Here is a 20100-nt window from a genome sequence, read left to right as displayed (position 1 = left end):
CTTAACAATGATGTTTAAATATGACATATAGTTGTAAAGTTCATGTGTTCCCACACTTTTGGACATGTAGTATATTTTATATATATGGCCTAAAATGTACTTATTGACACATGAACTTCTCTTCCAATGTCAAACATCCACATTTTCGTTTTCATCATCACCTGTGAGGAAATATCAGCAAAATAAAATCTCACTTCTCCCTGAATCCCTCTTTCCCTCCCATCCATCTATCTCTCTTGCTCTCTGATAAATAGAAAAACGGATGCAAGAGGAAGAGGTGTGGCTGTCAGATGAAAGGCGGCGAGGGAAGGAGGGAGGAGATGGAGGGAGGACAAAATGGAGCTGTGAGTTGATGATTGCTTTTGAAGACATAGAGACAGAAAGCCCCATGGGGGAATCTCCACACGGCAGATCTGAGACTTTCACTTTGTGTCCACAGACGTGTGCAGGTACAGTATGTCTGCATGGATGTGTGCAGCGTGAGCACCTGTAATTAAACTGGTAGATACGTAAACTCCATTTTGAAGTAGCTTGGTGGCAGTTTAGTTAATTTGAAACACTCATGTGCTTTATGACAGCAGAGGTAGATTTTTATTTCTACAAAGCAGCGAAAACGACTCCATAATAAGTAACTTCTGTACAGTTTGATTCATGTTCTTCCAAAGCGAAGCAGCTGATTGCTTGTAAAATATTTTTTCTCCCCAGGTTTACTTTGTGATTGAGTGTGTGTTTTCATGTCCGTGCAGTAAATGTATGCCTGCACACTCACTAGCATAAGGCGAGTTGGCTGCGGAGCCGTTGAGGAAAGTGGGCGAGCCTCCCAGGTTGGTCATGCCGGCGTTGTTAGCGTAGCCATTCATGGTGCTGGTAACTGAGGTGTAACTGGTCTGCTGAGGCGTGGAGCTGGGCACGTAACCATGAGGTGACACACTACTGCTGCTGCGCACGAAACCTGTGTGGTGATTGGACAGTCAAAGTGGTGTGAGCACAGAGCATTCATGATTGGGCAGTTCTGCACAGGGTAAGGTTGGATATTTATATGAAACATTTAAAAAATTAGCTACTTTTACGATTTGTTGAGGTGAACCTTGGAAATGTGAGAAAAGTTACATGTGGCCATTAAGTGAATAAATAATCTGAGTTTATCGCTGTTTATGTTAAGTTACATGGCTTAATGTACACAGTGATTTAAGAATATCTGCAAGACATATAGTCCATTGAAAACACTACAAGACAACATGTTTAATGTTTGATCTCATCAAGTTTTGTAAATATCAGCTTATTCTGAATTTGATGCAGCAACACGTTTCAAACAAGTTGGGAGAGGAGCAACTAAAGAATGTTTCACAGGTTAACGGGTTCATGGTAACAGGTGATCGTATCATGATTGGGTATGAAAGGGGCGTCCTGGAAAGGCTCAGTTGATCACAGCAAGGATGGAGCGAGGGTCACCGCTTTGTGAACACATGATTGTATGTTAGTACATGGACTCAGGAACACTTTGTAAAACTGTTGTCAGTGAAATTGCATTCTGTTTTTATTTACATTTTACACAGCGTCCCAACTACTACTACTACCCAACTTCTAATGGATTTTCTTTAATGATGAACTGTTGATGAGTTCCCTGCAGATATGTGGTTTCTAGGTCAGAAGTGATGATGTACGTTTGACGGCAAACTCTGATGATAGATGAAGTCTCACCCTGATTGGCCTGTGTCGGTTCGGAGACGTTGACGGACAGCTGCCCGGTGAAGGAGTTGACCCCCATCATGCCGCCGTGGGTGGAGCCGGAGAGCTGGGTGTGTCCTCGTGGAACGCTGTAGAGAGCTTCTGCAATGTCTGCCGCGCGCTTCAGGATGATCTCCTGCAGGAGGAGGAAAGCACAAAAGAGTAATTACCATAAACACGGCAGCTAAAATAACACTTTCATTCTCTTTTTTGTGCTTTCTGGATGTTTGCATATGTGTGTTCCTTACCTGGTTATTATGGGGCAAACCATAGAGGGCTTCTACCAGGTCGGCTGCTCTCTTCAAAATAACCTCCTGAGAGGAGGAGAGAGAAAAAGAAGATGACAGAATTAGCCTCAGTTTGCTCGCAATAAACACATGCTTCTTTGACGTTTTTCTTCTTGGTGATCAGAAGTCTGAAAAAAAACATGCGAATCAAGTGAAATCGAGGTTTTAGATGCACGTGAAGACATAACGGCAGACGCACGATTTGCACAAAGAATCACACATAAAAATTATTTAAAAGACTTGCAGTCCCTCCCTCCCACCGCCCCTCACACACCATCAACCAACATCCATCTCACCTTCTATTCATGATAAACAAATTGCTCTTCACTCCTTTAAATGGCAGATTATCTGCTGTCACGTCAAGTGCTTTTATGGGTCTTTTTTCCTGTATGTCTTAATGACATCTTAAAGTGACAGGTATTTAAAATATACTCTAAAGTAAACCTAAAGTGCTGTGTAGGCTCCTCTGCTGTGCATTGCCATTCAAATCAGACCACAATGATCCAATGCCAGCAGTTCTGGATTGACAGTCCAGACAATCGCTCAAAGGGAAAAAACCTTTGTTTTTTTCCCCCACATGTTAATTATTATTTCTGCCATCTAAAACTCTCCAAACAGTGTTTGTAAAGTTCTCTCGTGGTCATTCATTTTACTCTCCTGTGATGGAAGGTGCTACCAGTTGTTGAATTAGGTGTTTCGGCGTCCTCCTCCTCCTCCGCTTCCATTTTCACCTTTTTCTCCACCTCTCCCTTCTTCCCACTTCATCCACATTGGGAATTTTCTTTCTCATTTTCCCCTCCCACTAAACCCTCTACAGTTCTCTCCTTTTCTCAGTCCCTTTATTGTTTCTCCGCTCTTCCTCACCCGCCCACCCTCTCGGCGTCTCCCTCTTTCTCTCTCAGCTCCCACCCCGGGGTCTAAGGTGTCTTGTTTAACAGTTAATGTGTTGTCGTTTCCACAGCGTGAGGCCACCCGGCGACAGAGAGAAAATTGCTCTGTGCTTCACAGTATTAACCTGCGCTGTGTGACACACACACTCACTCACTCACACACACACACACACACACACACACACACACACACACACACACACACACACACTTATGGTTGGCTTGCGTGTGTGCTCTCCTGTGAGTTTGCGCCTGGTGGAACATATTGTCTCTCCATCACTGTATATATGTGTGTGTGTGTGTGTGTGTGTGTGTGTGTGTGTGTGTGTGAGGATATGAGAGGTCACAGAGCCACTCAGCAGTTTTAGTGTGCCTGCCCATAGTGCTAAATTCAATCTTTTACACATTATTATGGCCAGGCTGGCTCTCTGTTAACCTCTCATTATTAGACTGGTGAGCTGAGCACACACACCAACACACACACACACACACACACCCTCACTAATAGAAACCTGATCCTAAATGTTCGAGTGGTTCCAGTAAGGCAGTAGCTGATAAACGGGAAGGAAAGATGATCCTCTGGTAACATCATCATTATCAGGTCTGCAGGCTTCTGCTACTACATCAGTCAAAGCCTCTGACTGCCGGGATCGATGCACTTTGAATACCTCGCCTGTTTACGTCTTTTCATATTTAGATACAGCGACTCACATCGCCTAATTAATCTCTCGCAGGTTGCGTCTGTAAATAAGGAAGCATTGTTTGTCGGATTACCTCCCGCTCAATACAAATGAATAATGCTTCCAGCTGCATTGTGTTGATACGAATGAGAATGAAAGTGCTGTTGTCGATCTTCTGGGCATCATTTATGTTTCAACACTGATTAAAAAGTCTAAAATAATCCAGCTTTCACGTCCTGAGGGCCTAAACTTTTGACAGTGGGATAGCCTGCAGCAACAACGAAAATATATCTAATCGTAGCACCAAAATTAAAGTTGTTTTCAGGTTTTTTTTTGGGTGAAATTGGAAACAAAATATATTTTGCAGGATCAGTTAAAACTGATGAGCAGAGGTAGCGCCGCGATACTGCAAAAATGTTGTTTGTCTCCTGGATTTGATGACTTGTCAAAGGATGTCTGGGTTCAAACTGGGATAGATATTCTTGAAAAGTGTTGTTTTACATAGTTTAGTTAAAATGTGAATGTTGTTTCAACAGCACCATCATATTTCAGAGTCAAACACACATTAAATGTAGTGTTTGAAAAGCTCTTTAAACAACATTTACACAGTATGTAACCTTGAGGTCTAAAACCTAAGCTCCACTTATTTGCTTTTTTTCTGTATCAACTGCATCCACAAATGAAGTTTGCTCAGTGAGTTCAGATTATATTTAGTCCAGTTTTAACCTAAATGTCTGGAAGTTTTTTGACATGCAAATCACAAATCTTGTTTCTGTCCATCACCTGCTTCCTGTCTTTACGGCAGATAATTATGACAACAGAGTGACGGACACCATCTCTGAAATGTCTTTTTTTAATCACAGTTTGCTGCCGTTTTCTTTGATCCCTGTAATTGCTGCAGTAAAGCCTGATTTTAAAGCTTTAATCTCCAATGTTTGCCTTGATTCATGCGATTGTCCTACATCGTCTTTATCTGTTGTCAAATATTTATGGAATATACGCCTGGCGTGCACTCGTCTGTCATTTGATTGTCATGTCTTGTCAGTCTTTAAAAATAATTTTCCCGTGATTGATCAAGTCTTCTTTTTTATATCCTAAATCTATTCTTGTCGGTTTCATGTAAATATGCAGATGCACAGGTCGACGGAGGGATGAGTGAAAGAAAACACGGATCAGTTGTCAGAGAGGAAGAATAACAGGAGGTACCAACGTGCTTTTACTGTCTGAGTTATGACCAGCCCTAATGTGATAACCATGCATTACACAAACACACACATACACACACATGTTGTAGGCATTAGGACCAGGAAACGCTGAGCTGAGTATCTGTGGGGTCAGGTGTGTGTGTGTGTGTGTGATGTGCGTGTGCAAGGCTAGCACAGACATGACACACACATGACTTATTCCTCCCTAATGCTGATACATTAGCCGGTTGATCCGCTTCTAATGTCCCATTAGGGATGCCATACATGCAGGGTCACACCTCGCACAGAGATGATGTCATACTTTACATGTAGGCTGAGAGGGATGTGGGGCACAATCACACACACAAGTATTGACATGCATACACACACACGTCCTCTGGAGAATCTTCATGCATAGTGAGATGGTGTCAGGACGCCTGGCTTCAGATTTCATCTCTTGTCGCTGCTGATGTGAACATCCAAATGTGAATTTAAGAGCTTCTGAGCGAGTGACACAGATATATATTGAGGAGAGAGAGAGAATGTCATGGCTTCACGTCCGCGTGTTCACGCATCACCGGGATTACTCATATTGGTGATGCTGTTGACATGACCTCAGTACGGCGTATGACATCATCAAAATGAGCCGCATAGTGACACAGTGAGTCACCACAGGAAGTCGCCGGTCTAACGGGGGCGACACACACTGGCCAACCAATCTGAACGTTTCTGCACACACTGAATCTTTTAGGAGTTTGGGATGTTGTCAGTTAGCGCTGACACTGCTGACTATGATTCAACAAAACAACATGCCACACACATAAATATTCCACACACAGAGTGACCTGTATGACAGAAGGAAATGATACTTGTGAACGTAACACACATTTGAGCAGAACTTCTAGAAAAGTAAATCCAAATGAATGCACCTTTCCATCCACTACTGATTAACAAACATTGGTGCGTCAGTCAGAGACGCTAATTCTGCGGTCCGAAGCTATTAAACAGTCACAGAAGAAGAGAGGTGACGTCATTAAATGAGAACCACTCAGTGCTGAAGTGATGGAAAACATGAAGGAAATGCATTTTCATATGTTAATCTCTTCCTTTAAGTCACACGCTCCATCATGATTTACTTCCTGAATATCTTTTTCGTACACTTTGTTGCATTTTGTTCACCATAGCCAAAAGTAAAACCTGAGTTCAACTTTTTTTTTTTTTTTTTGACTTGCCAGTGTTTCTACTCATGCTTTTTAATGCTCATTGAAAATGCACATAAAAACAGGTGGATGGATGCCTCTTATGCATTAGGTTTTGGAAAATATTCCAAAACACTCAATGTCCTGAAGTGCTGTTTTTTTCTGTTTATGCTGCCGTGAAGAGGGGACTACAAGCCAAGAGAGGTGATTGATTTTTTTGTGCATCCAAGGAAGCATTTGTGCTTTTTACTCTGGTAGTTTCTGGCCGAACGCCCACACAGGTGATCAGCAGCAGATTAGAGCAGAAAATCTATTTTACAGCAGAATCTGATTCATGATTGTTAAACATTTTAAGATGGTTGAAGCTGCTGAATTCAAGATTCAAGGGCCAAGATTCTTAAAATCTGAGCAAACATTTAGTACATTAAAAATAAATGAGTATGTTTTGCAGCATTTTTATTGCTTGTGGCTGTAAAGAGGAGCTGCAGGTCTGAGAGTGTGTAACTGGGGCATAAAACAGCTGGAGTCCTCTGTCAAAAAAAAGGCAAAAAATGCTCCAGAAAAGTCCCTGATTTCCCACAACAAGACCTGGACTGTTCCATGTAGCTTCAAGTGTTCTCCAGCAGCACGGTCTGTGTGTTTTCAGGCTTCACTGTGCATTTGTGTGTCATTGTGCAGTTACTGTGTGTGCACATATGGATGCTGAGGTGATCACAGTGCCACAAACTGGCATTCGAACACTGGTGTGTGTGTGTGTGTGAGGCTAGCAAAATCCTATCAATGTTCACTGAACAATTATAGAATCGGCTGTCCACTGGTAATCCTCTCATACACTCCACTGCCCCGTCTGTCTGACTGTCTGTCTGACTGTCTGTCTGACTGTCTGTCTGCCCTCTTCACAGTGCTTCTAATAAACTCTTATAACTTCAATAAAAGGGTTGATCAATACTTGCAATGAGCAGGCAAGTGTACGTGTGGCGCCAACCACCACCCAACCACCCATTGCAACACATGCTCACACACACACACACACACACACACACACACACACACACACACACACACACACACACACACACACACACACACACACACACACGCGCACACACACACAGTCATGTTTCTATCACTTCAGACGACATTACATTGCCTTACTTGATTTCCTGGAGACTTCGCCTGCCCATAACCCTAACCATTACTTGCCTCACCCTAGCTCTTACCTAACACACACACACACACACACACACACACACACACACACACACACACAAACAAACAACCACTCCATATACACACGCAGTATAACCTCCTCCCACAAAAAACACTCAAGAATATGTTCACATTGCTTGTGCATCCAGTCTCTCTCTCTCTCTCTCTCTCTCTCTCTCTCTCTCTCAAACACACACACACACACGCACGCACACACACACACACAGTGACTGCTGGTGGGCAGCAGTAATAAAGTCTCAGGGTTCGATCGACCACATGGCTACACCGTGATGAATTACCCAGGAAAGAGCACACACACACACACACACACACGCACACACACACACACACACACACACACACACACACACACACAGAAACAGATACAAACATGTAATGGGAACCTCGTTCGAGAGCGTCAGCAGTTTTCATTGGTTTCCTGTTGTGATTTTAAAGGTAATCTGAGTTTCTCAGTAATTGAACTATTTTACTCTCTTTTGAACATTTCAGTTCTCGCGCTGCCTGACAATGCGGTGTTGCTCTTGTATGATAGAAAAGCTCTGGAAGTTGCCTAACATGTGGCATGAATTCATCTCTCTATCATCTGCTGGTTGGATCCGATATCCGATCGATGCATCCAGCTACTCTGGTTGTCTTTCCAGCAGCTTGGTGATTCTCACTGTAGTTCTGGAAAAATTTTGCATGACATCATGTTAGTTATAATAAGCCTGACTGCTTATCCATGGGAAGAAGAAAGACAAATTACCAAGTAAAACAGGCCTGGAAAAGTCCCGTGCCAGTATTGTTTTTAAATGAAGTGCTTTACTTTGGACTGGGGTCATTTGGTTCTTTAGGCATTTATGGACCCATTTAGTACAATTAATATGCTCATTTGTTTTATTTCTCCTGACAAGCAGATGTGTTGGTTAAGGCTCAGATAAAGCAAGATCCTTCATTTTTTCCCTTTAAACCTGCCATTTTAAGAGTGAATATTAACTCATCGGTGCAGATCACTGTTAAAATGTCTTATTAGGTGTTTTGGCTTAATGAATTAATATGTACTGTGTGCAGTGGAGAGGAGTGCAACTAGTTCAGTAGCAACCACTTCCTTTTCCACTCTCCCAGCATGCTTCATGGGAACTGACTCAATGTGCAGGTCTGACCAATTAAATTACTCGGATCAAATTATCCACTGTATAAATAAATCTAACAGCAAGGGAGCTAAAGCTTTACTTCCCCTTCACTTTGCAGAGAAATCCAGTGAGGAAAAGGTGGAAGCATTACATATTCTGCGCTAACAAGGTGTGTGTCATGCTCCGTAAATCCCACACAAATCATGCAGAGTGTGCGTTTGTGTACGTGTGTGTGTGTGTTTATGCATGAAAAAGTGAGTGTGCTCTGACTCAGCCTTTACCAGAAGGTGGAACTAACATCACTTATGATATCACACACTTTGGGTTGCTAACATCATTTCCTGGGCTGATTTTTCTGCAGCACTTACTGCCTGCCTGGTCACACAGGAGGTAAAAGCTTTTCAAAGAGCTAAATCTCCTCTGATGGGTTGACTTCACTTCTCCACCTAATTCCTGACTCCTGCAGCCTTTTGCACAATTTATGCTGTCGCTGTATTAAGGCTTAAAACAATACTTTTTCAACCCGCCCGATGCCCTTCAACCACAATTTCATGATATCAGAAAAGAAAGCACTAAATGGTGCCGCAGCGTTTGGCTCACAGCAACAAGTCGTTCAAACAGACGTTGATCAGCATTAATCGATGAATTGATGAGCCATTGGCAGAAAATGAACTGGCAACTATTTTGATCCCTTTAGTCATTTTCCAAACAAAAAAGCCAAACATTTAATGGGTGTCGTTTCTAAAAAATGAGTCATTTTAGATTTTTAAATAGGTTGGCAGGACAAAGCAAGACATTTGATTATATCACCTTGGGCTCAAGAAGATTGTGACACCCATTGTTCACAACTTTCTGATGTTGCATAGACCAAAAGTAAATCAATTAATCATAAAAATAATTGTCAGATTAATAGGTTCTGAAAACAATCATTCGTCACAGCTCTTCCTGTGTTGGCACTGAATGCTGGTCATGGTCGTAAACCTTGAGCTGTAGAAACAGCCAGTAAAACTCCATGAAACAGATGATATGGAGCTGAATTTGACCACACTACACCAATTCACATTGTTCAGTTAGGATATTAGTTAGTTATAACAGTTCCTAAAGATGCTGTAACCACTAAACGTTCTTACATTCTGTAATCCTTCATCTTCCCCCTTCTAAACCAAAAGTGACCATCAGTCACATGACGCTCATGATGTTTATCCTGTTTCCTTATTTGACCTCAGCTCAGTGGCGTCTGAGACCGAAACACTGTGACGCACAGCGAACTGTAAACAAGTAAAATCAATAATGAATCCACAGACTTCACCAACGTTCAAGGTGTGAAGTTTTCTGTGTGATGCATTGAACACGTTCCCACAGTGATGACACACGTCACATGTGATTGCTAACACATGTGCAGGAGCCGGGGCGTCGGCACGGCCGTGATGACGTCGCGTCATCGCCACATCATCGCATCATGACCAGCGCCCTTTCTTTGATGATGTCACTGCAAAGGCAGCAAGTCCTGGATCAGCTCCACTGGGGATGGGAAGCCAATAACAGCAGCTGGTTAAAAGGTCATGACCCCCGCCCACCCGGACAGGCAAGCTGAATCAGGTCAACTCGGTAAGCTTGCACACACTCGCACACACACACGCACTGCGCGCTGCATGCACAGATCAAGAGGACAGGGTTCGCTATCAAAGCCGCGCTCATTGTTTGGTGCTAATTGTTTACATCTGCTGATCCTTTAAACACTCTGCTTGATCTCCAGCTGATAAACAAATAATCAGATATGACTCTCTGATCCGGTGAAGATTCAAACACTCACCCTGCAAACGGGGTTAAGCAGCTCACACACACGGAGTTCATGAAGAGGTAAAAACACAACCCACAGGAGATTTGAAAGCACATATTCTGCTTGGAAATATAAAAATAACACACACAACACAAACAAACAAAACGTAAATGCGAAATTATTTTGTTCTTCGTGTTCTGAATTGATGTGTTTGCATCTCTGTGTGCTTGTTCTTTGATAGCAGAACACCTCAGTGTAGCTTAACTGGGAAGTTGGAGGTTTGATCTCTGTAAGAGCTACAGGCTCTGGCTTTTTGAAGCGAGAGGCACAGCACTGCTCGTTCTAGCTTCACTGTCCAGTTAAGGCATCAGATGAAAGTACAAGAGGTGAATGTAGACTGTTTCTGTACCTTTGGCAGCCTCTCGGGGTCTCCTGGATGCCGGGGGATGACCTTCTGAAGCCTCTGGAAACCGTAGTCGATGGTCGGCTCATTCAGTGCTGCAGAAAACAGAAACCGAAAGAGGTGGAATTATTAAAAAGGAGAATGAAAATGGTTGTTTTATTGTTTTCTTCTATAGGAGGTTTCCTATGTGGTTCAGACAGAAGCTGCTTGAAGATCTCATGAAACAGGCACTTTAAACTTCAGCGGTGACCTCATGCGGCATTTGTGGGTGTAACTCAAAGTCCATAAAATCATTGCAAATATTTGAACGGTCTCGCCTTTCTGTCATAAATCCATAACTCTGTAATTCCATAAGTGTTAGCCCATTATCTTACACTTAACAATTTATTTCATGGCTCATTTGACTAAGTAGATTGTAGCATAACCGATAATCAAATAAAGATGCAAAGAAGTAAAACTGCAATAAAGTGAGAAAGCAGTCGTATTTAATGTGCTGCATATGTGTTGTGAGGCCTTCGTGTTTTCATCATAAGCAATGAACAGTAACAATCAAACAAAGAGGGAACATTTCTGACAGTTAAACCTGTAGTTACTGATTTTCCTTTACCACTAGGGGCAGCAGACACAAGCTGTAAACACCTTTTGAAGTTCATATGGTGAAGTTGGAGCAACATTAGCATTCATGCTTTTATGTCCACCGTATAAATGTAAGATCACTATTCGATCTCTTTTAGCTCTGTTTTGGTCTCCACCAACTCCTGAAGGAAATATCAGGCGCTTTAGCTGCTAAATGCTTCTTTTCATTCATCCGTTCGTCTACTTGAGGGCTATAAAAGCAAAATGATGAGCAGAAATATGCTCTAAAGCCGGAGCTGAGAGGAACTGCAGACTTGACTGATACTTCTCTTTGGGTTTGCCACTGTGAGGGACCCCCTTTAACACATAAGTGTAAGGAATATAAAGAATTTTCCGTTGTCCCAGCTGCTTCCTGTCACAAGGATGTTGCGGCTTATTCGGCACTCCCTCCTTTTTACTTCAGTGAGGGAGAAACATACACGATAAGATTTTCCATCAGCCTTTCTGTTTCCACCATCTGCTGTTTCTAGAAACTTCTGCTTTGTTTTTTGCTCCCGTGACCTTACTTTATGGTGTAAAGCTATCCTGATGATTTCCAGCAAAATCCCAGTGGTGTCGTATATTGTAAAATGTAGTGAAAGCAGAGACTGACCCGTGAACCTTGATGAGAAAATGGAGAGCTGACTCTCGCACTTGTAAGAAAATTCAAAATTTCACAAGCAACAACATTTCATCTTTGATGCAAAATAACACAAAGGCCAATTTTTGTGATGACATTCCAGAACAAAAGATACTGAGAGCTTGCTTCACTTTATGAACTCCAGCTGGTTTAGTCCTCAACCATCTTATTTTAGAGCATGACAGTAGAATATGGGTGGAAAAATGTTACTCGCTGCACCTTTAATGCTGTTGGTGATAAACAGATTGAGACTCACAACATCTGTGGGGGCGGGGGAGGGGGTGGGGAGGGGTGAGTGGTGGGGAGAGAGGATGACAACCCATTTAGTGACATTTTGTTCCCAAGCACCACGCTGGTATCAAGTAGGTTTTTTTGTGAAACTGGGTTGGAAAATAATGAACCTGCTCAGCATGATCTCTAAGAGCCGACAGAAGCCTGGAGGTTAGAGAGGCGGGCTTGTGACTGAAAGGTCGGCGGTTCAAAATCTGGCTGGGAAACTGTAGCTGCAGGAGAGCACTTCTCTCAGCAGCTACTGTGGAGATTCTCACTTCGTTTTCTCCAGAGAAGCTGGACAACAGTGGGAGGACTGGTTGTTCTGGGATGCTGCAGGTTTGAAAATACCTGTTCTTTTAAATGTAAAGGTGCTTCATTTCACAATGGATCATTCTGAGCCCACATCTCTTCACATTAATCCAGTTTCACCTCTGAAAGATGTAAATAAAGAAATATTTTGGGTGGAATGACCCTTTAAGCAGTTTCAGACTCTGTTGTTCTACTGTTCTGGGATCAGTGGTAGCAGCCCTGTGACGGACTGCAAATGCTTTAATGCAACATGGAAAGACCTGGTGGAGGAACTAATGGTGTCAAAAGCATCTTCAGGTATAGTCTAAAAGATCCTAAAGAACGCTTATTGTCACTTTAATGTTGCAATTACCTCCTTCTGCAGCCTTCATCCAATCAACATATCAATCAAGTCGGGCTCTGAAAGCTGTGTCAGTCACAATGACAGTTTAAGGCATTATATGTGCGTGTGTGTGTGTGCATGTGCGTTTATTCGTTTGTCGTCATTGCTGAACCTCCAGTGCTAAAGATAGTGTGTGTGCGTGCGTGTGCATATGTGTGTGTGTGTGTGTGTGTGACGTCCAAGTGTGCAGCTGGAGTGATATTTGGTACTTTCCACATCCAGCACAAATTACTTGCAGCTGAATATCTTACTGTATATGTTGTTTGCTAGTTCCTTTTAGTGCGTGTGTGTGTGTGTGTGTGTGTGTGTGTGTGTGTGTGTGTGTGTGTGTGTGTTTTATATGTATGTCTGTTTTATTATCACATCACACCCAAGTTTCTGGTTTCTGTTATGTCTTAAACCACTCAATTTGTTAGCAACCTAACTTCATAAATTTGAGCTGTAAAAATCCCAGATGTTAAACCGTCATGAGCGATTCTTCCCCCCTTCTGAGGAAACTTAATCCTTTAAATTCTGGACAAATTATCATTTATATCTGATAATTACATCGACATGATTAGTCTGGAGGAAGTTGGCCGAGGAGAGCAGAAGAGCAAGCGAAGCAAGCAGCAGATGAGAGGGAATACAATTCAGGGGAGAAGAGGTGAGGTGAGGGAAGGGGGAGAGGAGAAGAGAGCACGTGTTAAACCATCCTAAAAAAAAAAAAAAAAACTATACTCAGTTAGGGTTGAGAAAAACAAAACTACAAAAACAGCTGCCTAACAGTCGGTGGGATATCAACTGTCAGAATTAACTGCCAGTGTCAGATCTACACTCTGCGCATCTCTGGAGACGTTTAAACAATGCCAGCTCTAATATAACACACACACACACACACACACACACACACACACACGCAGAGTGTACGTAACAGGATGACTTAGAGCGGTTTCAAAGCCTTCGGCCTAAAGTGTCTCCAACCGATTCTTTATTAATAGAACAGTATGTTCTTTAAATCACTGGATGGTTTGTTAATGTTTGTGTGTGTGTTTATGGGTTTGTGTAGGTCTCTCTGTGTGTATGCTAATGTACTGTGTGTGTGTGTGTGTGTGTGTGTGTGTGTGTGTGTGTGTGTGTGTGTGTGTGAGTCTGTGTGCTTTGAAACCCAAAGGTCAGGTTTCTCCAACGGTTTCTTTGGCGGTTTCTTTCTGCACGGAAAAGCCGTTCAATTGATTACACATCAGCTGTGAAAGCCATCAGTAACACCAGCCGCAGTGCTTTCACCATAGAGACCCTGGTCACACTGACGCCTACCAACACCAAATACACCTTGCAGGTGGGTTTCCCGGTGATGCCGTTTTGAGATGTGGACAAAACTGAAAACAGTATCGCAGGTGTGGTGAGAGGAGCTGAGGAGGAGTTATTGTGCAGCAAGCTGTGTGAAAGGATGGGTGGAAAATGTTCAGTATCCCAGGAGGAAACAGTATAAACAGCATATGATGATGTGTGTAAAATAAGTTCCAAGCATGAGCACACTGGCCCTTTCTATCGGATAGGTGTAAAGGCTGGGATGCTTAGCCCCCTGAAAGTTCGACTAGATCAACAGGACCAACGACCCGGACATCCAGCCTAGACGACCAAACGGGGTCCTGCTCCGTGATCCCTCTGAGTTAAGAGTGTCTGCTTGGAGCATAGCGTGGCTCAGTGCATCTCTACAGTGCTATAAAACCCAGTAACTGCTCTTTGCAAGCATGCATTATAGAGTTGATCTGTAGCTAATACCACACGTCAACAGTCTGAGTTAGTCAAATCAAGAGACTATCTTTCCAAAGGTATCGTCCTATTAGTGCAAAATTCCCTCTTTTCATTGACAGTGTGTCCTCGCTGAGCTTCTGGGAGGGAATTTTGGGCAAAAAAACATCTCTAACTTCAGAAGACGCCTGTCTGATCTGTCAAACTCTGACTCCTCAAACTTCATATCATCTTCTGGAACTGCATTAGAAAGGGTCTGTCATGGCCGGTGTGGAGAGAAAAAATGACCACAGCGTCCAGAAACTCCTTCAGTGCACAGGCTGGCACGCAGGTATTGTTTTCAGACAGACTGCCAGCGGTCCATGGTTAAATGTAACGTGGTGTGCTGTGTACTAAACATACACACGTCTCAGTGTTAGTTCAGTGTGTTATTCCTCATTTAAGCATCAGCCGTGATTTTATATGAAACATCACTTAGCATCAGCAGTTGAGATAAAAGAGTGACTTATTAAATAACCAACCTTATGGTTAAATTCAAGCAACTTAAACTTAGTTTTTCTTGTTTTCCTTCACATTCAGCGTTCCCTAAAACCTCCAGCAGATGATTTGGTGACCCTGGGGCTTGAACCTGTTTAATCTCGACTCATTCGACTCACCCCAGCTGCCCATGAAAGCATCGCCGCGTGAATCCCTCCTGCTCTCCCTCACCTCCCCCTCCCGCCTCCGTCTCCTTCCCCCCTCTTTCTTAACTACACCTTCTGCCACTTTCATCCATCCATTCCTCCATCACTCCTCCTCCAGCCTCGCTCTTCCTCTCGGAGTCCAGAGCTGCCCGCGGATCAATACTCATAGAAGTTTCATGAGGACAGACCCTCCACTCCTGTTTCGCAATAAAATGTGAACAGAGGAGGGAGACAGAAGAAAGGAAGAGGGGGAAGTGGCGAAGAGAAAAAGGGGAGCCGCATGTCTTGAATTTCTTGTGTGCATATTATACCATGGTGATGTTTTTCTGGTTATCTTTTGGCAGCGTTTAAACGGGGCAAAGAGGAGAGAAAAAGCTGGGTGAAGGAGAATAAAGGGTGAAGCTGGGTGGGTGAAAGGACAGAGTAGCAGAAGAAGGAGAGGAGGAGGAGAGGAGGTGTGGTGAGATCGATCCTCTGGCCAGCCAGCAGTTCAATACCACTGAATTATTGCTTCATTCTTCCCTTATGAGATGAGATCTCTTTCTCTCTCCAGCTCCCCTCTTTCTGTGTGTTTGTGTATGTGTGTATGCACATGTGTGTATCTGCATGTGTGTATCAGTATACAGTATGTGGGATCCACTTATGACTGGATCAATACTTTACAATCTGGTTTTAAAAGTCCACCTTTCTGTCTCTCTCTCTCTTTTATATGTCTCTCTTCCTTTTTCCTTATGTCTCTCCCTCCCTCCCTTTCAATCTCTTTTATTCTCTCGTTCCAAAACGAAACTTAAATTGTTCATAAAAAGAGAGAAAAGTCTGAAATTGTGACTCTTTTTTTAACTTTCGCTAAAAGTTTCTTCTCAGCAGCTGAGCTATGGATTTCCTTATGCAGCTGCACTGACAGTAAATCAGCTCTCTATATGTGTGTGTGTGTGTGTGTGTACGTATGTGTGTTGTGTGTGCATGTGCTCGTGTGTGTATGCAACGTGCGCGTGTACAAGCATGTATTGACTGATACTATGTACCATTGTGTGTTTATAGGAGTGTGTGATGTCGAGAATGTTAATTTCTCCCACCAGGCCGATGAAGCAGCCATACGGCACTTTGTGTATGTGCGCGTGTATTCTGTGTGTGTGTGTGTGTGTGTGTGTGTGTGTGTGTGGTAGACCATCTGTTTACCAGACTCCTCAGCATCTTTCCCTCATATCTCTCTGATTTACAATTACTTTCAACTCCTGCCCCTGTTTGAAAGTGTGTGTGTGGTAAGTTGTGTAAGACATGACCCTACCCAAGTGTTGCGTTGTGTGTGTTTACGCTGCGAACTTGTGTGTCTGTGTGTGTGCGTGTGCGCTCATGACTGTGTTTAATTGCTCGGTCCTTACACCCACAGGCAACCACAGCAAAAGGACTGAAAAACCACACCGGCCAATCAGCTTTCACCGCCGTGACCTTTCAGCAGTGACTTCCAGAAAGAAGTCGACCTTGAGGCGGGGTCAGACAACCGCAGTGAGGGATCGCGTTTCCTGGGTCACATGTTGAAGCCATCAGCCAATCGCGAGGTCACGGGAGGTCATCTCCGGCCAATAGGAGAAGCAGTTAGACACCAGACGGACCAATTACCAGGCGGCTAGCCTCAGGGTCAGACCAAAGATGTTTTGACTGAGGAACACTGAAGGAGGCACACAGGCCTCGCAGCTTTGTCTGCACGAGGAAACGACTGAGCAGCGGCATTTAGACGACAACACTACTCACCAAAAAAAAAAGGAAAATCACTCGATGTTGATCAAACTTTGTCAAGACATCTGTTTTATTGCACCTGCAGTTGTTTCTCAGTTCTTGTGTAAACGTGCTTTTTCCCTGCACTTTGTCCTGTGAGGTCCATTTCCTTCCATTTCACATTGCTGAATGAGTTCCTAAAGGTGGAGCTATTTTCTTTGTCTCGTCAGCCAAGCTGCTCCATTTTCCCTCCTTTTTCCTTTTTTTCTCTTGTTGTTGGACTTTACAGTATTTTCTAATCTGATTCTCTATATGTGACTTATTGTTGTTCGCCTTCTCATCTCATTGAGGACATTTCAATAAAACACAGTATGCTGCATGAATGAAACTCGCCTTTACTCAGAACAAATGAGCGTATCTGAAGCTTGAAAGGCAAAACTCATCACTTTCTCGAAGCATTTTTCATTTTGAAATATTAAAGCTTTCACGAACTTGACAGCAACATTAAAACAGACGATTTATGCATGGTCAGTTTTTTCATCTCCATTGATCAGGTGTAAATCCTCATCTTTATCTTTGGTTAATTGGGTCATTAAATGTCTCGCGCCCCCAAGAATTTACACAGCGGCTGTTTTTCTTTTCTGTCTCTCTCCGTGAATGACGTCATCGTTATGGTGTGATGGAGCCATGTTGAGCGGATCAATACCAGACATCACATCACCTCCATCCATTTCAACATGTATGTGTGAACAAAATGAGCAAACACACACAAAGACACACACAGACACACACACACACACACATGCTTTCTGCTGCTTTTCTCTCCTTTCCCTCCTCTAGGAAAACACTCATTCACAGTCAACAATCCAGGCAGAAACCACACACTCTTTTTCCAACATTGTGTACGTTTGTGTGTGTGTTTAACGTGTGTGTGTGTATGTGTGTTTGTAAACTGGGTGTTCTGGATGATTTCACTAATAGTTTCAGTATGGAGGGCCATAAAGAGCAGACTGTTTAATTGTAGCTGGTTTAACGAGCCTCTGATTATGGCAACATTGTAACGAGTGTGGGTCGTTAATGTTGACTAATCTACAGTCATTAGTTCAACACTGTCTGGCCTGAGAGTGAACTGCAACTCATAGACGCTATTCACACACACACACACACATGCTGACACAGCCGCACACACACACACTCACAGGCAGAGGCCAACAAACGCACATCAGTAATAAACAAAAACTGAAACAGAGCCTTAGAAAGCAGAGGGAAAGTCACATGATCAAGAGCGTGCACAGCTGACCTACCTGTGTATATGAACCTCCCTGGTGTGCCTTTGCAGAACTGTTTGGACTTGTAAGACAGAGTGACCTCAACGACCCCGGGGATGTGTCTGGGAGGCGTCTGCACCCGGATGGCGTGCGGCGTGATCAACTAGAGAAGGAAGGAAAAGGGGGGGGACCGAGAGTCAATAGACAAAAACACATCACCTGACTGGGACAAAGCGCTTTGTGCGTCAATGCAACTGGTGTTTGGTCAGCTACAAAATCACCGAAATGACTTTGAGTTTCTTTGCCAGCAGACATCTTGAGTCTTGATTTGGCGTAGCCGGGTTGTGTCCTTCAGGTGCATTAAAACACATCTGCAGCAAACAGCCGAAGAATGATTTTTCCCCTTTAAATCTGACCCTGATCCAGTTTTGATATATTGCTGTACGTTGTTCTTTGGGCATGTTTTGGAGGATATTTCTCACTGGAGCTCCACTCTAGAGTTTATTTTAGTTTGTAGGTTGGAGGTGTGTTGCACTTGTTAAAGTGGAGAGAGGCTCGTCTAACTAAACTGCAATCACATCTGGATTTGATGCATTTTTGCATCAATCTGATTACACGTCCTGAATCTAAACTTGATGTTTCCTTTCTCTCATTTCAGCTAAAGGAGTCACATATCCAATCCAGAATACATTTGACTACATGCATGTGGACATTAATTAATTAAAATCCAGCAGGCAGACATTTTTAGAGGTGGTTTTCCAAAATAGTTTTTACTTTTTGGCTCAGGTTATATGTAAGAAATCTGCAGGTAGCAGAGACAGCAGCAGACAAACAGAACTTGGCAAACATGCAATCACTTTCTACTGAAACATTTTTCAAACTGTGTTTTCCAGTTTTTTGGAATCAATAATCAGGTTGAGTGCAAATGAAACATTCGCTGGGCCAAAATCCATTAGAAGCCAGTCTGAGGAACGCCTGAGAGCTGAGTCAGTTTGTGCTGAACTGAACTGAACTGAGACTCTGTACACATGTTAGTGTGTGTAAGTGTGGCTCTCAACACTGTAAACAAACCCCTCAGCTCTTAACACACACACACACACACACACACACACACACACACACACACCCATCCTTATATGCCAGCATGTACACATGCACACACACAAACCCACACACTCGGTGTTGTTGTTGGAAGGGAGCCACGGTCGCTCGGCGCACACGGTGAGTGGAGTCAGAAGACAAATAAACATTCTGTAGAGGAGTTGCGCTGGGGAAAAGTACGATGGTGAGCTCCGCATGTGTGTGAGTGAGTGTGTTTTTGTGAGCATTACGCCGATGGCTGTCGAGATCTGCTGATTTGGTCAGTATTCCGGAGAGAAGGAGACAGAGGGAGTGCGGGTGAGGGCGGCAGAGAGGGCGGCGGTCGCTTGGTGGAGGGGACTCATTACAGAGGCAAACCTCATTTAGACAAACATGAACACACACACACAAACATTCACATGATCACACACAGTTAAGAGCCCGACCATGAGGAAAGTATGTTTTCATATTGAATTACTTCCAACGGTCCGAGGGCAAAAACACACCATTGAGGGGCTGAAACAACATGGAGACAGGATGATGACTGTTGGCAAACTGACCTCGCTCCAAACCAGCATGGTACCGAAGATGACTTGGAGACCATCGAAGAAGTTGTCTCCTATGATGATGACTGTAGCGCCCCCCGTAGTCCACCCCTCGCTGGGACTGATGGCTTTAATGCAGGGAGCTGCTCCTGGAGGGAGGAGGAGAGGATTATAGAAGCCATGAGTGTTAAAAATGGAGTAAAATGAACATTTAAAGATTTTCTGTGTTTGAGATGCACCTGAATGAAACCGTTTTGGAATAAAACCTAAAGTATTGACGACAGCAAAAGATATTTGTTTCCTTTAAAGACCAATCAGCCACTAAAGAGGGAGGGAAATCTGGCCTGAAGCCTTTTCATCCCTGT

General features: G+C 43.4%; 1 protein-coding gene across 3 annotated transcripts in view; it reads right to left on the bottom strand.

The window, feature by feature from the left end:
* The window catches only part of LOC143332814 (transcription factor COE1), an 83240-nt gene that overhangs the window by 3453 nt on the left and 59687 nt on the right, over positions 1-20100 (bottom strand). For all 3 annotated transcript variants that reach the window (XM_076750616.1, XM_076750618.1, XM_076750617.1), the window contains exons 9-14: positions 19751-19884; positions 18147-18273; positions 10500-10588; positions 1977-2042; positions 1702-1864; positions 770-952 (exon numbers count right to left, since the gene is read on the bottom strand). In XM_076750616.1, coding sequence (XP_076606731.1) covers positions 770-952; positions 1702-1864; positions 1977-2042; positions 10500-10588; positions 18147-18273; positions 19751-19884 — 762 coding nt within the window. The remainder of the gene's footprint in view (positions 1-769; positions 953-1701; positions 1865-1976; positions 2043-10499; positions 10589-18146; positions 18274-19750; positions 19885-20100) is intronic.

Source organism: Chaetodon auriga, chromosome 15 (assembly GCF_051107435.1).
Source record: "Chaetodon auriga isolate fChaAug3 chromosome 15, fChaAug3.hap1, whole genome shotgun sequence".
In the NCBI taxonomy this organism is placed as follows: Eukaryota; Metazoa; Chordata; class Actinopteri; order Chaetodontiformes; family Chaetodontidae; genus Chaetodon; species Chaetodon auriga.
The sequence above is the reverse complement of the archived record's forward strand: the minus strand, read 5'-3'. Positions and strand labels throughout refer to the sequence as shown.